The 19,799-nt window shown below is 41.2% G+C and overlaps 1 protein-coding gene across 1 annotated transcript in view; it reads left to right on the top strand.

Annotated features, from left to right (window-relative positions):
- The first annotated feature begins 8,353 nt into the window (after positions 1–8,353).
- The window catches only part of gabrb4 (gamma-aminobutyric acid type A receptor subunit beta4), a 41,860-nt gene continuing 30,414 nt past the window's right edge, over positions 8,354–19,799 (top strand). Inside the window, exons 1-2 of the mRNA XM_061702808.1 lie at positions 8,354–8,965; positions 10,921–11,012. Of these exons, the coding sequence (XP_061558792.1) occupies positions 8,886–8,965; positions 10,921–11,012 (172 nt within the window). The 5' untranslated portion in view covers positions 8,354–8,885. The remainder of the gene's footprint in view (positions 8,966–10,920; positions 11,013–19,799) is intronic.

Below are 19,799 nucleotides of genomic sequence, written 5' to 3'. Positions count from 1 at the left end.
GACTGACAGAATAAAACTGGCATACTGCATGCCAGTGATGCCCACTATATTGTATAGTTTACAGGCAAACTTAGGGGCTGACTGTCCTGGATAGATAATTTTGAGATGTTATATTACATTATGTTGTATTGGTGTATTGATATGAGTATGAATTAAGATTTACCCATTACAAAGATTTACCCTGTTTGAGATTGATGTCCAGCCTTTGCTGATGGATTGGCTCCAATGAAGCCTTCACGCATGATAGGTAAGACCTATGTCACAGTGACCCGCAGATGTCATTGCGGCTCATGTTCCTGCCCCTGTGAGTGACCTTTAGTTCAGATCTGCTAGGAACAAAACGTACAGTAGGAAGTCTAGCAGCTGAGCTCATTGTTCTACGCTGAAGTGCGTGGGTACAGTAATTTGTCTATTAATGCCCAATGGTCTGTTGCTACCTGCTGGCCTTGTGCACGTCAAATAGTCAAGCTGCATGGCTTCAATATAAGAGACGGCTCCACAGTGTCCATATCTGTAAGGTATTACGTGATCTACACTGTAGATGCAGGATTTAGTTAAATAAACATTTGAGTTTTAGTTTTCTGTCCAAATTTATGCAAATTATTTAAGGCAGTTACACGCATTGCTGTGAAAAGCCCAAACTGGTCTAATCACCTTTGAAAGGAATGAAAACACCCCGCCAGTCCCAACCAATGATAACAGAGAGAAACATTTAAATACAATCAGGTTTCTTCACTGATGAGGATACCATGCTACTTTGGAAGATCCATGTGGATGGCTTTCCGGATGAGCTCAGCAATAACTGTGAACTTTCAAACAGACCATTTCCCGCTATGGTATAAAAGGAAGAAGTGTGTCTTCTGGAGTATAATACATTTTTAATTCAAGACCCAAATTACGCCATCCCACGCTGCAAAAAAAAAAAAAATACAATTGAAAAATGAATGAATGGGTGTATAAAGATCGAAAAACTCATGGTTTGGTCACCATCATGTCCTGATCTCAATCCTATTGAGAACCAATGGCACATGCTTAAAGGGAAGATTTGTGAGGGTGGACGCTAGTATTGCTCCAGCACAGTTCGATTGCATGAAAGACCCTTTGGCATGCACAGGAGTCTAAGATGAGAAGATATGATTTGGTTCCATTACATTTGTGGATGACATTCTTTCGAAGGGCAGACAATAATTAAGTCTTGATGTTGACCATTTTAATGAAAGATGACCAGTTTTTCTTCAAGTTATCCATTTGATTATTTCGTTTTGCAGAGATGATTTATCGAGTTGTGTACTCTAAGACGAGATTTTTCCATTGGTTGATGCTGTTAGCTTATCTTTCCAGTTTAACAATATTGTTGATTATTATTATTATTATTATTATTATGGAAGGTCCTGGAATATATTGTGTATGCCCCTCGAGGTTCTAATCCACCTGTTTTAGTATTCATCTTTAGAAGTAGATTTTTTTTTGGGGGGGGACTGCAAATATCTTCTCGGCTTCTCCGCATGTCTCCATGTGTCTCTGGCCCTAAAAAATAATCGTGTCCATGCATGGCTCATTTAGCAAACCTGAAAAGATGACTTGACATACCTGCCTGCCACTGTCACAGAGCCTCCCACTCATTTTCTTAATGACTTACGCCTTTGTGTCGCTGTGATTAGCTATGATAGTTGCCTAATCTTGTAACTTCTGGCAGCTGTAAGCTATCTTGTCAATTTAAAAAAAACTCACAGCGGAGGATTGGGTCCCACAAGGAATTACTAGTAAATTATTATCCATTTACGGTCTGCTTACAGCTGTGTAATTACACTTGACCACAGGTCCTCCTACTGTGTGATGAGGGGGCTTGCAGAAGTCCACCTCTTTTTAATTAGCCTTGATGAATAAGGCCCAGAAATGTAAACCCCCCCCCCCCCCCCCCCCCCCCAAAAAAAAAGCGGATGCTTGCGCGGCTTCAAAATGACGAATTGGGAAATGGTAACTATCAGACAGATGGCAGACCAAGAAACACTGAAGTCAGTCACTACAGTTAGAGATACGGAAGCTCTCCTATTCTAATAAGACAAACAATGTGAGTGCTCCTCAACCCTTGTTTCATAATGACACAAATCTGCAACTCACAGGATGTAAACGGTCATCTATTTTTGTTTCAATGCATTTACAGTGCTAATAACAGTCAGCACCACATGTACCAAGTTGGCTGCACCTGCAGTTCCGAATCCGCTCTTAGCACTTAAAAGCTTTTCAACGCATCTCAAAATATTTATGAATCGAAACACAGGTATTTTTCCTTCAGCAACTGAGTGCCATTGGCGAAGGCCGTAGCAGCCAACCGACGGAGTCATATTTGCAGACTCAAGCAGAAAGTCCATTTGGGCAGATTCAAGTATTGACTTACCATTAGTAGGATGCCTAATGGCACTATAAGAAGCTTCTTGTGATCACATGGATTAACAACATACAGTCGCTATTGCATCGATTTTAAAATCAGTATTTTGTAATGATGAGGGATGAATGAGTATTGCGTGTATAAGTGGACGTGTGTGCAACCATGAGTGGTTTTGTGTATTTGACAACAACATCACAGCCTTCTCCTCCTACTTTTTTATCCCAAGCATGAGGCTCATTGCCTCAGGTCTGTTTCATATTGTGAATTAATGATTCTCCGCTGGAATTGTGTTTGGGAGAGTGTCTGCGTGTGTGCGTGTGGGCGTGCGTGTACTTTGGTATTGCAAAGGAAATGACAGAGCGGGCTATTATTTCCCATCTCCCACGTTCAAGACCTCCTATTCTGGAATTCATTAATTCCGTGGCGTTTGCAAATGCATGTCCAATGCCAATCACCGGGCTTTGAATTTGAAAGATTATCAGCGATAGGATTGGGAAGCGGCATGGGTCGAGGTTGCGAGGTAACTACGCCTCCGACTTTGCGACTCGGTGTTTGTTAAAGATAATAGAGAGAAAAAAAACAATAAATGCAGCTATGTTGACTGGAAAGCTTCTGCTCTCTGAATTTTCAAATACCTTTGGCACCATTGTTTTGTTTCCCCCTCCTGTGTGTATACAAGCTGCAAGCAGTCACACGGCTGTTTCCATGGCAATATCTAGCTGTGTGAGGAATTCATTAACCCTTTCTCACAGGGGTTCTGTGCAGAAATCCCACATTGAATACAGATAGGAAATAAGGAGGGGATGCGACTGTGTTATTTTTGCAACACATGATATTATTTATGAAATACTTCATATCATATTCCTGGAAGTAGAGGGGAATTCATGTTTGCTTTGGCATTGATATTCTTTGTTTCTGTGCCAAGCCCTGTTGTGTCAGGCTTTGACATTTTCCTTTCAAGGACAGCAGGGAGAACAAAAGTATGCCCTTTCAATGCAAATAACAACGTTAGACGTTACGCCAGTTACCCATTTGCCAGTATCAAAGCCGAATGGCCACATAGAAATTATAGCGTTGGCCATAGACAATGGGTGGACTAGCAAGACAAAGAAAAACAGCCATTCGACACATCTGACTCACACGCGTACACAAATACAAACACGTTCATGGGAACAAGGGAGTGTTGTGACTTACTAAAGATGTTTTGATATTGATAAACCATTGAGAAGAACACTTGATTATTCATTTTATTCCCATCAATAAAGGTATGACGTTCTAGTTAAACACGCGGCAGACCCGCAATGTTCTATCAACGAAATTCACTGTGCGTTGCAGAGACATTGCTATACTTATAGATGGAATTACAGATTCATATTAATATTTGTCCCATCAGGTGTTGTGCCTTGCCCATGGCAATTTTGGGGTTTCCAAAAAAAAAAAAAGAACATTTTGATGCTGAAGGTCATAAAGCCTCTGAACTCTCCAGTGGTACGTTATGTGTGACTTCAGAACAAAATTTTCCCACAAAATAAAGAAAAGAAATCGGTCAAAATCCAAATGGAAGGACGTCAGGGACTTCCTGGTTCCATTGTAACTGCACAGAAATACCCAGTGAGAACTGCACGTAACAGTGGTATGACACATCTGACCTTTGCTTTGGCTGATTGGTGGGATTCAGAGTCCCTAAGCACAAGCTGCTCATGCCATTATTATTGATTCTTTTGAAGAAAACAATTGGCCCGGCTTCCCTGATTTCCGTCAAGGGCCAACACTTCTCTCTTCGTGGTCAATCAGGACGTACTCATTAATTTCAAATGACCTTGGAACAGTGGTAATGCCCAGTACAGTATGAGCAATCAGACGCCAGAGTTGAACCATCGAGCATGAAAACCGTGTAGTAAATGTTGAAGCGGTGCATCTGTCATTTTTAGAATTCGGTTTAATGGTCCCAGATGGATGTAATTCATGCCACCATTGGGCCATAAATAATAAATGGGATTTCCATCAAACATCCTGGAGTATATGTTTTAGACATTTATTGATCAATAGTAGTTAGGAAATGTGTGATGCATCATTCTGGCTGTTTATGTGATTGCATGACAAGACGTGAAGGGATTCTTTTTTGTTTTTGACGTAGACATGGAAGAAATATTTTAAGTTTTCTGGCCTGGTTATTCCGAGGTTTGAGAGGCACCTGCATAAACGTCTCCCAGCTATTTGCAACATTGCTTTGCAGTTTGGCTTTCACGAGCAACAGTTTAGCAGAGCTCTGAGTGGGCTTCCTTCGGTAGCGTAGCAACAGTTGCTGCGAGCCCGCTTGGGGGTACTGCTTCCGAGCTGCGCGCTGGCTGTTCTAAGCCTCTGATCTCATCATGTCAATGACTGGCGTGATTTACATTGAGGTTGAACCTTCATTTTCTCTGCCAAAAGCACTTTCTCAAAGGCTGCATTGACTTTGACCTACACCTGTGGCCACAGCAGAAGAAACAATGACGAGCAATGCATGTAGCATAGTTAAAATGTCAATACACCAATACGAGACATTACTAGACTCTTTGAGAAGATCCAAAAGATGTACCGGAGGATATTATTATTGATACATGTTGCAGGTATACCTAACGAAGTCTCTCAGTTGTTTCCCTGACAAAATCACAGATGTTACGTCCAGTCCAAATCGACAAATCAACTCATCATTTTGTTTCCGAGCGACGACTGTGTTGACTGACAGACGTGAAGAGCAAGCGGAAACGGGAATGACTGGAAGGCATCGATGCATTAACCATGTGACGCTATTTATATCAGAGGAACAAGGTTGACCCACTAACTCACATGTGTTATGCAACATGTGAATGGAGCCTAGCAGTAGAGCGCATGGCACATGTATGTGCTTGAATGCCAATCTTATAGATGCCAATGACAATTTATGACTTCTGAATGGAAGCACCAATCAGAGTGACCAGCTACACCACAAACAGACTCATACTTTGCACTTGGTATTTTATCCAACCACTGTTCTAACTTCACATTTCTCCACACGAACATTACGGACTCAAGGAATAGTTTCTCATCAAAAAGTTGTGTTGGACAAGTTACTCCCCCCCAAATTATTTCAAACTTGTATTTTTCTTTGGAAGTATGATGTATGCGCTGAATTTTAGTCAACTTTGCCATCCATCCAGCTCGACTTTTTGAAACACTTGTCATCATTTGGGCAGTTAGTCACAGGACAAAACAGAAACAAAGAATCATTCCTATTTGCATTCACACTTCAAAAATGTCTTCTTGTTTCATGTACGCTAGCACCAGGGAGAGCATGCGAGCACGCACAGAAACCTCCTCGGTGAGTTTCATGACCAGAACCGTTTACTGGGAGGCAGATGTGGAAAACAACATGCGCCACGCCTTCACTAAACAAACTAAACTAAGTAATGAGTAAAATAAAGTGAGCTGCCTAATGACAAAACTTGAAGTCACTTACAGGCCTTCTAAAATGATTTGTCACTCCCTATTTCCATAAGATGACCGAAGGTTAAATAATACTAATTCATTCTGTTCACATCTTGTCTTGTCCTTTTCAAAAAATGAAAACAAAAATGATTTCATTGCCAGCTGTTATGTCATTAATATGCTCGCACTCAGCGTAACGCTACACTGCCCATGGTTTTTCTGTACTGATTGACATCTATTTCTGCCAATTATGTGTCAACAATTCCTGAAAAGCCAGACAATTATGGAAGGAGGAAGGATTAACCGCTGTCATAATGGAATCGCAGATTATTTAAAAATGACAGCGTGTCACTTTGTGTAGGTCCAAAAAGTATTAAATAAATTATTTAAAAAAAAAAAAAAAAAAAAAAAGCACTGGTCATAATTTAGTACACAATTAGTTTTGCCTACTCTACATCAGCATTAATCTAGTCGTGGAAACCAGATTTTAGTCTTTGGTTTTGTTGATGAAAACCAGATTTCACGACCAATCTTTCTTTCAGCACAGTTCCGTTCTTTTTCAACAGAAAAAAGGAGGAGCACCTGTGAGTATGATGCAGTGCAGTGCAGCATTTGTAACTAGATATTGATGGACAGTAACTTCCATAAACTGCTCCTCCCTCGGGCAGCATTATACGGAAACTGCAGGGTCCCACCCAGATCATTTGAATCACAACAACATAATCCCTTAATGTATCAAAGCAGCAATCGTGGCCTCTCACTTGCTTCCACATTGTGTTTTTCTTCTTCTTCCAAACTTCATGTCTATATCGGAAAGTACAACTTTTCAAACTCTGAGAAGTATAACTGAGCATATCTTGCAGACTTTTGGCACCCCGGTTGTGATCCGTAGGTGTGGATTATCACAATATGCTGCAAGCAACGTGACGGTGCGGACAATTTCGCCCAAAACCACAAAGCGGATGACATTTATTCCACTCTCTTTTATTATGTTCTATTGTGTTTTTATACAACACTGTGCTTTTTTTTATGTATTTATTTTTTTTAAACCTAAAAAATGTGGAGGAATTTTGAGGGCTGGAATGTCTTCATGGCATTTCTGGAATGTCTTCATGGCATTTCAATTGATTTTAATGGGGGTCAAGGTGCCACTGTTGTGCCACTGTTTAATTAATACTGTGTAAATTAAATGCAACGGGTGATTTTCAATACGTCATTTTCTGTAAATGTATTAAGTGAGTTATTCCTTATTAAGTGAATGTTTTTCTCGTTTTAAATGGTAGGATCAGAACAATTTTGCCGATATGTGTACAATACATTGAGGGTTTCCCAGGCATGATTATCATGATATGGCAAACACCACAAGAACACCCAGATGGATTATAATTTCTCCTGTTTTTTTTTTTTTTTTTTTTACTTCATAGCTGTGACGTCATCCACAGGTAAACTGTTTCTGGATGTGGATACTGTACAAGCAGTTCCAGCAACAGATGACTGTTGGATTTGAAAAGAAAACATCCATGAAAGAGAGATGAGGATGAGGACGTGTGCTGATGAAGCACAAGTGGGATGTGATTGGAGCTGATTTCCTTTCCCCGTTCTTCTTCTTCTCCTTTTTTCCAACCAAATGAAAACATGGCAGATCTGTTGCTCTCTGCTTTTTTTTTTTTTTTTTTTTTTGTCCCACTGACACCGCCGTGGCGACAGTAGCGGGTCTATTCATTTAAATGAGCCTTTGCGCATAGCCTTCGAATCACCACAACTGCATCCGCGCCGGATGGGGTTGCTTAGCAACTGGACAGCGAAGCGATCCCAGAAGAAAACCTCCTCCTCTGTATAAAACACAAGCTTGTATGCTCCTTGAATGGTGATGTGAGCTTGCTTGCTCGCCGCTTCCACAAAGCTTCTGTTGTTTGCAAATGTAAATACTGTAAGTCATCAAAAGCCCATGCTTCTTGTGAGTTTTCACACATTACGTCCATTTTGTCACATTACCCAAACACACACACACACACACCAAGTCATAGGTTTCGGTGAGAATACACAGTTGAGCGCATGAGCAGGCTGTCGCTAAGGAATTCACCTTAGGTGTCCCCCCCTCCCCTTTTTCCTCCCTCCACCCCCTCCAGCCGGATATTTATTTTCATTTCAGAGCTGAGAACTTTGAAAATAGACAATAGGTGAAGGGGAAACAAAGATTGCGCACCGTATGTCTGCGGATGCGTGCATGTCTGCGCTCCGTGCAGAGGTGGAAGGTGTCCAAACGCCATTTGGGGCTGGGGCTGGGGCTGGACCTGCACGGGAGACAAGTGGACTTTGCCAATAGCTTTGCATCGCTGAGGGGACTCTCGAATACGCGCGTTGTCATATTAGGGGCATTTCTTTCCACGAGAGAAGTGATATATGCTGCTCTGACGTCTGCCTCAGATATTACCCACTTGCTTTTTTTTTTTTTTTTTTTTTTTTTTTTTTTTCCCCTTCCTCCCCAATGTGCATTTTCCCCTCAGCGACTTTGCGCTGATCTCCATCATCATCTGCAGCAGCGACAAGAGGGGAAAGCGGGGAATGAAGATGCGATTTTTCTCTTTGTGAGCTCCAAGCTCCAAGAAAGAACTGAAGCTTTAACGGCATCACGTCTGGTTCCAGTAGCACCGCTGCTGCAGCTACAACCATGCATGCTCTTGTGCACACTTGGACCGGGAAATTTCATCCACCGATTTGAGACAACTTTCTGTCTGTTTTCTCGACATTCTTGGCACCGCGTTTTGACATTTTGAATCGATTGTGCGCGCTTGTTTTTGAGCAAGATGTCCGATCTGGTGGTGTTGGTCGAGGGGCTCTGTGACCTGCACGGATTTCCATAACCGGGGCCAATTATTAAGATTTTTTGACACCGAGAAGCCTGCTTGAACACGTCGCACGCGTAGATGTAGGCTACAGTTTATTGGACATTCGACTCCCATTGCCTGCTTTTAGTTTGTGCATTTGCCGGACCGAGGGACCAGCTGACTGGTTGGATTATAGATACTAGAAATAAGGATTTGTGGAGATGTTGGGTCGTCAAGAAGATCAATTATGTGGAATGTTCTCTGCTCTGGCGGCTTTGTCCTTCGCATGCTTTATTCAAAGGTAAGAAAAAGTCGGCCGGGAAAAACCTTTCACAGCACTTGACGTGATTATCGGCCAATGAGAGGCTGAGATGTGACAAATCGCATTAAAGGGCAGCCCGGGCCTTCTTATTAGCGCCGTGGCGCGCGCCATGTGTGCACCCCCCCCCCCCCCCCCCCCCCCCCCCATGCCAAAATGCAATTTTCATAATTATGAGCATTATAGTGCAAGGCTGCCACCTAAATGGGGATACCTCAGCAGGAGGCTGCAGTAGAGGTGCTAGTTAGTTGATTGGTTCAGTTTGATTACATGATTGATGTGAGTGACAATATCAGTTCAATATCTGACATTAAAGTGGCAAGTATGTTAACACAACATCCCCATACCAGTCACGCACGTGAAACGTTTGAATACTATCCACTGGCTTGTGGTGAAGCAATCACCAATAAATAAAGAATTAAGCCCCATTGGTCATCCGCAATCAGAAGGCACTGTGTCAGATTTCAGTGATATAGCCTCTCTCTTCACCTTGAAGTGTTTCCATTGAATCACACCAAGCCCGGAAGAGAGCATAACCGCAGCAGGCAGAATCCGCTGGACAATGAATTTTGCCGTTGGAGGAACGATGCGCCGCGCACCCCGTGTGGCCTGCTCCTTTCCCTTGTCTGCGGTCACCCACGGCCTCAACAATCGTGGCTCAATTGCCCTTTCTGATACGTCCATTACAGTACATCCTGGAATTACAACAACAAATAAAGAACGAAAGAAATGCATAGCCAGGTGGGCGATCTTGTCAGGTATCATTCAGCTCCTTCTTGTAATGAAGCCCCCCCCCCCCCCCGGGTAGCCCAGCCCACAGGTTCTGTGAGCATCCAGCTTGATGAACAGCTGCACTTCCTATATAAGCTAATTGAGCAGCGGATCCCCTCACTAAGCCGCCGGCTTTGGTCTTCCTACCAGGGAGAGATTTTTTTACCCCCCACCCAATCCCATTCCACATCCTCCACGTGAGCTTCCTTGAGGGGCTGCAGCTCATGGCACCGATGTTGACCCCCCTGTTGTGATTCGGGTCGAATTGACCCATTTTACAATACCCGTTTTGGACACTTAATAATTCCACATTGTTCCTGAGAAACAACAGAACAGGCGGGTTAAAGATGTCAGTCAGACTATTGCTGACTTGATGAGTCTGTCTCCCCGCTCGGGCCAATCAAACCTGTGTCTCGACAGCATTGTGCGAAGTGAATATTTTCGTATCCCTCCGTGAGATTATGCAAATGCAGCGTCATGACTGGAACATTTACTATTTTGGATGACCTGCTTCCATAAAATCCTAGACAGCTGCATATTCATTGCTTGAACTGATGACATCTAAATATACATAATAGTGGGCTATACGAGGGGTGGTGCATGTTTAATTAAACCTTTCATGTTGGATTGAGTCAAATGTTTGTATTTCGTAGATAGAAAAAAGTTTTATCGCAGCTCCTAATCATTTAAGACTATATCCGCGTAATCTTCATTATTTTACACATCAAGACATTTTGAAAAAGTCTGTGTTTCTTATGCAGTGGGAAAATCTTCTAGCATGACTGTGTGACACTGCACAAAGCAAAGTTCCTCAAGGTATGCTTGTATAAGAATTTAAAAACCCTGACCTCATCTGGGATGAACTCGAACAGAAACTGTGAACCGAGCCCCGAATGACCAATGTCCTCACAAATGTTCCAGAAGAATGGACTAAGATTTCTGCAGACGTTCGCCAAAATCTTGTCGATAGTCTTTTCCGAAGAGTGCCAAGTTGTAATAGCTGCAAAGGGGCAACTTTAATTTGTCTTTATAAGCAGTGACTGAGCGTCCCCCCCCGTTCTAGAGTTGCATAGGTATAATGTCACGAAAACTTATCCCCACACAACAAACAGCCAGGTTCAAGCCCTTTGTAAAATGTATTTTTCATTTGTGGTTTCTACCCCCAGCTCCACTGGAAGCACGGGAATGTCTGTGGCCAAGACTACCGTGGACAAGTTGCTGAAGGGATATGACATCCGTTTGAGGCCTGATTTTGGAGGTAGGCCTTGTGTCTGTACGCTTTGGGGGCTCAAGCTCTTTTCGATCAAGTGGATTTCCAAGTCGAAGTTTGCGTGCAGTGTAATTTATGAGTCACTCCTCTGAGAATGTGTCCAAGAGCTTGCCTGTGGCAAAACAGAGCTTTGAAGTGATCGCAACCATGTCGTTACTATGCATCTGTTCACTTATCGAAGATGGCTGGCTTCCCCTTAGAAAAGCGGGGCAAGCATGGCGATGAGCGCACACATTAAGCAATTATAAAACTAATGTGCGAACTTCCTCGGTCACCTGCAAAATGAAATGATATCCAAAACTGGAGCTGTGTTGAAAGTTCTACCTTGATGAAAATCATACAAGGGGTTCTCGGTTTACTGACCGAACATATTTCGAGGTTACAATCAAAAGAAAGAATATGTCGTCATGCAGCACAGGTAGGCCTGCTCAGTCAAGCATACTCACTGTTTTTTCATTGGATTATTTTATATTTATAACCTAAAAGCGTTTTGCATACAAATACTATTGTACTGAGTTATGCAAAATATGTGTGAAATTATCAGAACTATCGCAGGTGTACCATTATTATGATTCTATAAAGAATATATATTCTTTCCTATGAATGCCTCACATTTTAAATCATCAAAAACTTTGTGAAAATAGGACTTTATCCATGTAAGACCAAGGTGGCATGCAAAATAGCTAAATTGGATTTTTTGTGTGTGTATTTTTGTATTGATCAAACGATAAGAAAATGACCCATTAACAGTAGTGTAGTGTATAGAGGAATAATAATCTTTTTTCTTGTCGTGTACATGTGCAAACACACCCTGTTAGTGGCACACACTGGCGCAGGGGGCTACTTGAGCGCCCGGGGTGCAGTTCAGGGTATCGGTGTCTTACTCAAGGACAGCGGAGCCGCGGAGCCGCGGGGCCGAGGGAGGTTGGGGGCGGATGGTCCGTTGCCGCGTCCTCTCGAGCTCTGTCCATACTTGATGAAGCTGATGTTATTTTTTTGTTTTTTTTGCCCACATTCTTCTGCCAGCCGGCGACTTGAACCGGCGTCCCCACGGTAGCCAGCAGAGATCTTAACCACTTGGCTGTAGGATTTGGTATTGCAACCTTTCCCATTTAGCTGCTCTTAAAAATCAAACGGTGGTGCAAAGCAGACATTTCATTAAAAGAACACGGTAAAGAAGTGTGATTTGAATTAAACGAGTGCAAGGAATGCAATAGTGTGTGGTTCAACACTTAAATTTACAACAGTGTTGCCTGACTAGAAATGAATGTACAGTAACTGGAAACATAACAACAGGATAAAAAGCTCACAGTGCTTGCAAATTTTATGATCATGCATGTTCTGCCGCATTCATTCAATTTTAATGTCTCTCTGCAAAACAAGTTTATTGATTTCTTCTGTTGCTCGGATCGCGAGTCTTTGAAATTGCTTCCAAACATACAATTAATTGAGAAAGGATTTACTTTGAAGCAAGTCAGAAATGTGATATTCAACAAAATACACCCTGTGGCGTGATGATTTTTAGCCGTATTAGTCAATGGCGAGAGATGAGATGAATTTGCCTGTTTTCTCTGGTCGTGGCGTCTGAGATGTGCAGTAGTCGAAGTCTCAGCACGTGTTGTCCATTCTTTACCACGTACCAAACCATTTATCCAGCCATTTTCCATCGTGTTTGTTTTCATTAGGGTCATGGATGAGCTGGATCCTATCCCAGCTAACTTTGGGCGAGAGTCAGGGTCAAGGCCAAACTTTTTGCAAGCCAATCACGGAGCATATATGGACAAACAAGCATTCACACCTATGGACAATTCATAGTCTTCTGTTAACCAAAGAAGGATGTTTTTGTTATGTGGGAGGAAAACCGTAGTACCTGCAAAAAGCTATCATGTGAAATGGATGCAGAAAGAGACATTAGTGGGAACGAAGCACTGTTGGGTATTTTGGTCATGCACTGTAAGTGATGTGATGAGATCTTTGTAGAGGTAAATTGCTATTCTGTTGGCGGTTCTGGCTGGCGATCATTTGTTCTTTGATATGTTACGCAAAGTAATCCAAAAAGTAAGTTGACAATTATGTGAGGCCTTTCATCTGAACACAACATTACAAGTACAAGCAGTCAGCGTTGACCTTCTTAAAACCACTAGCTGCTGCAGCCTGGTGGGAGGCTGTATCCAGGCACGTTCCTCAGCACAAATGAACTAAACCAGGCTCGTTCTTTTTGCACACTTTTGGAGATCTGATTGGTAAGCTTCCAATCCAGATGTAAATATTTGGAAATAACAGTGGAAAACATAAGAACTACATAAGGTACACCTCCATTTATGTCACTAAGTTGGTTTCCCTACAATGCCATAAATGCTTATGTGCCTACATGTGTTAGCCTGATGCTAACCCTAACCAATAACAGTACCTGCTGAAGTTATTTGTTGACTCTATTGAGTGCTGTCATGCATTTTTTATTTCATATGTTGCACTTAGCTAGAATAAATAGTTAAACAATATCAGAATCAGCAATAAGTTAGAACAGTTTATTTCTAACTCATATGTTTTAGAGTCATTTTCGTGTTTTGTTTCTAACTACATTAAATACTGTATGTTTGAAGATAGGTGTTGAAAAGGTGGAAAGACTGAGAACAATATAGCACTGAATTGTTGAGACCACCATCTCAGCTGACCGCATTTTTTGGGAGGGGCTTAAAAACAAAATTTATGAGAAAAGCTGGCTGGGGCGTATACTTTGTGGCACGAGTCCCTTCTCCCACTATATAAACATCAAGCGCCCTTATTCCATGCAGTGGCTATTCGGCAGAATTGCCACTTCCTTCTTTATAATAACTTGGCCTATTTATACCAGTATAGCATGTAGTTAGCCATCAAAGGATGACTACAACGTCAAAAAATACATCTTCCCTGAAGTGTCCATCCATGCATCCCTTTTTTACACCGCTTTTCCTGACTAGGATCGTGTGCAGGGGACTATCCCAGATGAGTGCGGGCGAGAGGCGGGATACACCCTGATATGGTCGCCAGCCAATCGCCGTGAAGTGGAATGTGCTTCGTGTTGCTCGGGTTACAGCGTGCCAGCTGTGGTGTGCCCCCAAGTGCGCCGCGTCGCGAGGCAGCAAGCTTATATTTACCATTAAAATGTTCAAAAGTCATTGCTCTGCTCATTGAAACTTCATTGCATTGGCGGATGAGCGACAGCAATTCCTAATTCAAATAACATTTCTGCAAGATCATCCCCTATGCTGCTCCCGGCCACTCGGGGCAGATTTCCTCGCTAACTGATTGCTATGTGATTTATTCACGTGTCAGGTAGTTGTGAATGAATTTCTTTCTTGGACATATTGGCTTGGCATGATCACAAATGAATGATGAATTGAAATTGTATATATCTTTTCAAAGGGATTTTTCTACAGAACTGATTTTGTCAAGCAGTCCGTTGGTACAGTAAAGCAGAACGAGTGAGTTTCAAAGTATCTCGTGGCAGAGAGTTGCAGCTCTTTAACCTCAGGCCCGGAGGCTGTACTGTCGTCTCGGCTGGTTCGAGCATCAGTCAGCTGCTTCTGTTGCAACGACTCCCGTTAACCTTCAGCTCTTGGGTCTTTTCATTTGGAACAGTGCGAGTGGTTCCTTAAATACGACACAAACAAAACTGGATCAGAATTGAACAGAAAAAGCCTACGATGCAGTTCAGTTTATACAGATAAAAAGGCCACATTACTGCATTCAGAAATTACATGCATTATCAGATTGTTTCACCAACACTGTCAGCTAGGATTAAAAAAAAAAAAAAATATTATTATTTTTGTTTAAGAAGTTGAATTACTTTGCTTAACTTATTCATTCTCAAATTTTCACTTTTGTAATAATGCTTCACCAGTATGTTAGCGTTCTCTCTTCATACTGTTCAATTCCTTGATAGAAGTAACAGTGGAACATGTAAATACAACCTGTGGTACTACTGCTCAGTCTGCTATTGTAATCAGAAGGATAGCCCATTGTGTTAATTTAGTTTTTTTTCTATAAAGATTTAGTGTTGCTTGGTACATCATGACCAGAACGCACAATGCTGAATTTTGGACATCAGTGAGGCACCATGCTTGTTTACTTGTCATCATGCAGTAAGTGAGCAGGATGCACCACCGCATTTTGAAACTTTTGCTATTGCTTGTGGTGTTGAATGCTACGTGGGGGATTGCGGATGTGTTTCTGCGTGTAGCTCATTAGGCTGATCATTGAAGTGGATGTTTGACACTATGTGTGGATCACAAGCATAATGGACTACAATGCACAATTGTCAGTGAATGTTAATAAATGCAGTTTAGGTGGAATATCTTGGACAGAGAATGCGCTTAAAAATATTATAGTCTTTTACTAATGCAATTACATACACTAGTCCATGAACCATGGAAATATAGTTTACTATCTTTTAAAACAATGCTGATGTAAAGTTTGAAGTCTGATTGGAAGAAAAAAAAAATCCCTGTGTTGCAAATGTGGACATACAGCTCTATCAATTCAACTCAAATGTTTAAGCATTATCTACCCATGGACTTTAACACAGACAAGGATGTACTGATGTTTTGGGAATTTAACTTCCAAGTTAAATTAAGTTCTCAACACACATCTTCTCGGAATGACCAGATGAGGTCATTTTAAGTGTGTCTCTCTATTTGTGTGTATTGCCAAGAAGGGGCTTTGTAGCAGGAGCTATATTAAGCCTCGTACTATTAGTTTTAGTAGTAGTGGTAGTAGTAGTAGTACTACATTTAAAACTACCACCTTAAAATATGTTGAAGTATAGAAATATAGAAGTATTTTGTAATCTCCTTTCTGCGTCCTCCTTTGTTAAAGCTGTACTGTGTTTGCCGTGCTAAATTGTCCATTTTGTATGTCATCTTTTTAAATTCCTTCATTCTTTCTTTTCCATCTTGCACACACACGAAGGTGCACATACACACATACACAAAGTGTAAGAAGTCGACACTGATGCTGACCAAAACCTTTGGCACAAATGATGTGGTTTCCTTGACACGTGACCCCCAACATCTGCTTGCACAGTGGGACATTATTATACTGTATGATTAAATCAATTTCATAAGAACGGTGACCCATAAAATGTATGTGAATATGTTTTGTAAAGTAATGAAATTCATTAAATAGATCAATTAGTTTCATAAGAGGTCACATAATGTTTATGTACATTAAGTCTTTTGTCATTATTCTTTTTTTTTTCACTTTTTTTTAAATTTTCCATACATAGGCAACATATGTAAGGTCAATGGCCACGACATTAGGCACATGCACACACTTGAATGGGATATGAGACAGAAGCTATATAGAAATGAACAAAGTTAGGTTAATTACTTATTGTGCGTTTGCTAACTTAACTTACTAAGTTCATAAGAGGAGATATCAGACTCTTAATTTCCTCCATTTTTGTTGTTTATTAGAGTGCTGCCTTCCGACTGACATGTTCAATGTGGTGTGGTTTTCGTAGTTACTTATTTAGAAGTGGAAAACCGACTGCTCCAAACAAAGCACATCTTAGTCGAAATGAAACGATATTGTGCTGTGGAAAAGCGTCCCAAATGTATCCTGCCAGAAAATACTGTACACTGAGGTCACAGTCAAAGGAGATTTTTGTGCACAAAACAAAGGAACATACAGCATATGTGAATCAAAATGACTTTTTCTGTGTTTGTCAGAGTACTTGAGATCTCGGAATGGATCCAAAATTGCATTTGTTTTGTTTTTGTTTATTGCATTTTTTTTCTCATGAATTCAATTTTGTTCAAAAGACAAGCCTAAAAGTCAATGTGGTTGTTGGGTTGACTTTTGTGGCACATCGTCCATGAGCGCAATTCAAGTTGATCAACTATTGTATTTGGACCAAAATTCAAAAGATGATTAGCTTATTCATTCACTATTTGGAAAACTTACATCACAAGCGAGACGTACTTTTGCTACAAATAATCTCCACACCTCATGGTGAGGTCATCGTTTATCTTTATTACTATGTAATCCGCCAGTGCGTCCTTCTGATGGACATTTTTCAGCTGAGGCTGTCATCTTCACTGGAGTGACTTTTAATGATCTCAGCGTCCCTCATTTACAAACCATGAAAGATATTGCAAATGCCTTGAGCATCCCATTGTCCCCACTCTCAGCTCTTCCGTAAAACATGATTATAATGAACCAGATCGGTGTAAAACTTTTTTTTTTTTTTTTTTTTTTTTTTTTTTTTAGTTTACTGGGGGATTGCCTTTGTGGTTCAAACACAACTGCTGATCATGCTAAATCTTTCCGACACATCTCCTCTGAGCAAAGCGCATCCTAGAAGAGGGAATGCATTTTTAAATAACGAGTTGATTGTAAGCGACGGTGAGCTTTTTGGGCTGGAAATTAGTCGTTAAAATGTTGGACATACAAAAGAGCGGACGCAACTGAACTTTTCAAACCATCTTCAAACCATCTGCAACTAGTTTGCCTGCGATTCCAAATGTCGAATCGTAAGTGAAAGGCGTCACAACAGCGCAGTTGTTTCCAGCCAACCAAAAATCTTTCTGCTGCGGAAATGGATGCATGAAAGTTTGTGTTCCTGTGATCACTGAATGGGGCTCTGTATTCAGTGACTTTCTTTCTTCCAACCCTTTTCTTTCTTTCTCTCCTGACACAGAAAAGAAAGTACAGCGGGCAGGGCAAGCTGCTTTTTGCTTGACAATTGTGCAATGTTGCTTGGGTTTGTTTGGGTTGTTTGGGTATAGGTGGTCAATAAGAATGCCAGGTGTTGCATATTTTTTTGTTACAGGGAGTTCGGGACTGTTGATAGGCGTGCGAGGGTCACCGCCTGAAATTTATTCGCAATTGTCCGATTCTGTGTCGTAAGGCCGCGTCACTCAATGTCCGGCTGTCTTAAGAATGACTTCTTAATGGTGTTCTGTGGGGTGTATGCTTCCTATATGCAATCGGAGCAGTTACACTAATCACCTAGACAGGGTGTGTCAAACTCATTTTTGTCGCGGGTCACATTGTAGTCACGGTTTCCCTCAGAGGGCCGTGGACTGTGAAACCAAATAACGGTTTAGTCACCTCATAATACGATTACATACACACAACAAATTGATGGATACCTAGTTTTGAAATCAGATGTCAAGGGTAATAGTTTGTTCAACTTAGTTACTTTAAACAGTAACAGTAACTTGCAATAGCTCAACAATACTATTTATTATATATGAGAATTTGAGCAAGAATTGATGATGATTTGCTTTCGCGGGGCACATAAAATGAGTTGGCGGGCCAGATTTGGCCCCCGGGCCTTGAGTTTGACACCTGTGACCAAGACAGACAAAAATCCACAAGATTTTCTATGTCTTTGACTGTTGCTTCTTTGCGGTGTGATTCTGTAATGCTGTTCCTTCAGTTGTGAAAGGCCGATTTAAAAAAAAAAAAAAAGAAGGAAAAAAAAAGCTATTTAACTGAGCATTCTGTAAACAAGCATAAGAAGGACAATGCATCTGGAGAGCATTTAAACACACTGTTTTTTAGTTTATGGAGCATTCTGCACTGTGTGGCTACGATGAGAGTTTTGTACTGGCCATGATAGCGTTGAATAATGTGAGATGCAGCATTGCAGGGGGGAGAAGACACAAAAGGTTTCAGTTCAAGTTGTATTAATAAATGATCACTTTTGCAGCATTTAGACAGACAGCACAGAAAAGAAAAAGTATGTTGCTGGGATTGCAATGTCAGAGTAACGAATCGCTCTGCTGAGAGTACAACCGAAGAACGAGAGGACTCTTTGAGTCCCGGAGGGTTTCTCTGGTTTGCAAGAACAAGTAACCTGTCCTTGGAAAGGGACACTATGGCTCTTTCAACCTTTTACTCTTCGTTAAGTGTTGGTGACATGCTTCATCATGATTATGTCCGGTTTAGCATCCTGAGCACATTACAGTTCAGTAATGTGTACAGCAACAGAAAAATGCCAAAAGTTAAATGTTTTAATTGGCACATTTCTTAACGGACTTACCGTACTTGTTTGGGATGGATGAGAGATTGCGTTTATTATTCCGAACACCGTTTGGCACTGAAATAGTTTGGCTCGTTCCATTAACATATATTTTTTTGGGGGGGGGGATAACTGCATTTTCAAGTTAGTTAATATGATTCCAATAAGAAATATGTAAAGCAAATAATCATTACCATCATTCACTCTATGACCCACCCAAACAAAAACCTCAACCACTTCACCACAAGTTTGTTTCCCTCATATTGAGTCGGTTGTATCATCCCTTGCCCTGAGTCAATATTATAGAAGAATGTACACTTTATGTAAGTTTAAAAACTTTGCCGAAGCCACCCACATGCACACATGAATGATATATTGCCTCTTACACAAGCAGCTCAATCCTTTTATACAAATGAATCTTGTAGATCTCAGTTGTTGCTTATTGGGATTGCTTTGCATCCAGAATCAGAGGCGATCCAATATTCAAAAGCACACTTTGTTGTTTCATACCTGTTGACTATGTCCCAATCTGAGATGCACAAACCTTCCCACTCCCATTCAAACCGTCACTGAGTAGGAAGTGAACCCAAGCTGCCTTGCTCAGGCGGAGTGAAGCATTACGCCATCAGTGACTTGATACTGCGACTTGTACGATCATATTTGAACATGGTAGAAAATGTCTTATTCTGGTTGTTTTGTTGATTAGTCAGTAGATGAAAAACACAATTAAGCATCAATTGGATACTTTACAACACCAAAATCCC

Source organism: Phycodurus eques, chromosome 17 (assembly GCF_024500275.1).
Source record: "Phycodurus eques isolate BA_2022a chromosome 17, UOR_Pequ_1.1, whole genome shotgun sequence".
Lineage (NCBI taxonomy): Eukaryota > Metazoa > Chordata > Actinopteri > Syngnathiformes > Syngnathidae > Phycodurus > Phycodurus eques.
This window is presented reverse-complemented; position numbering and strand designations above follow the sequence as displayed.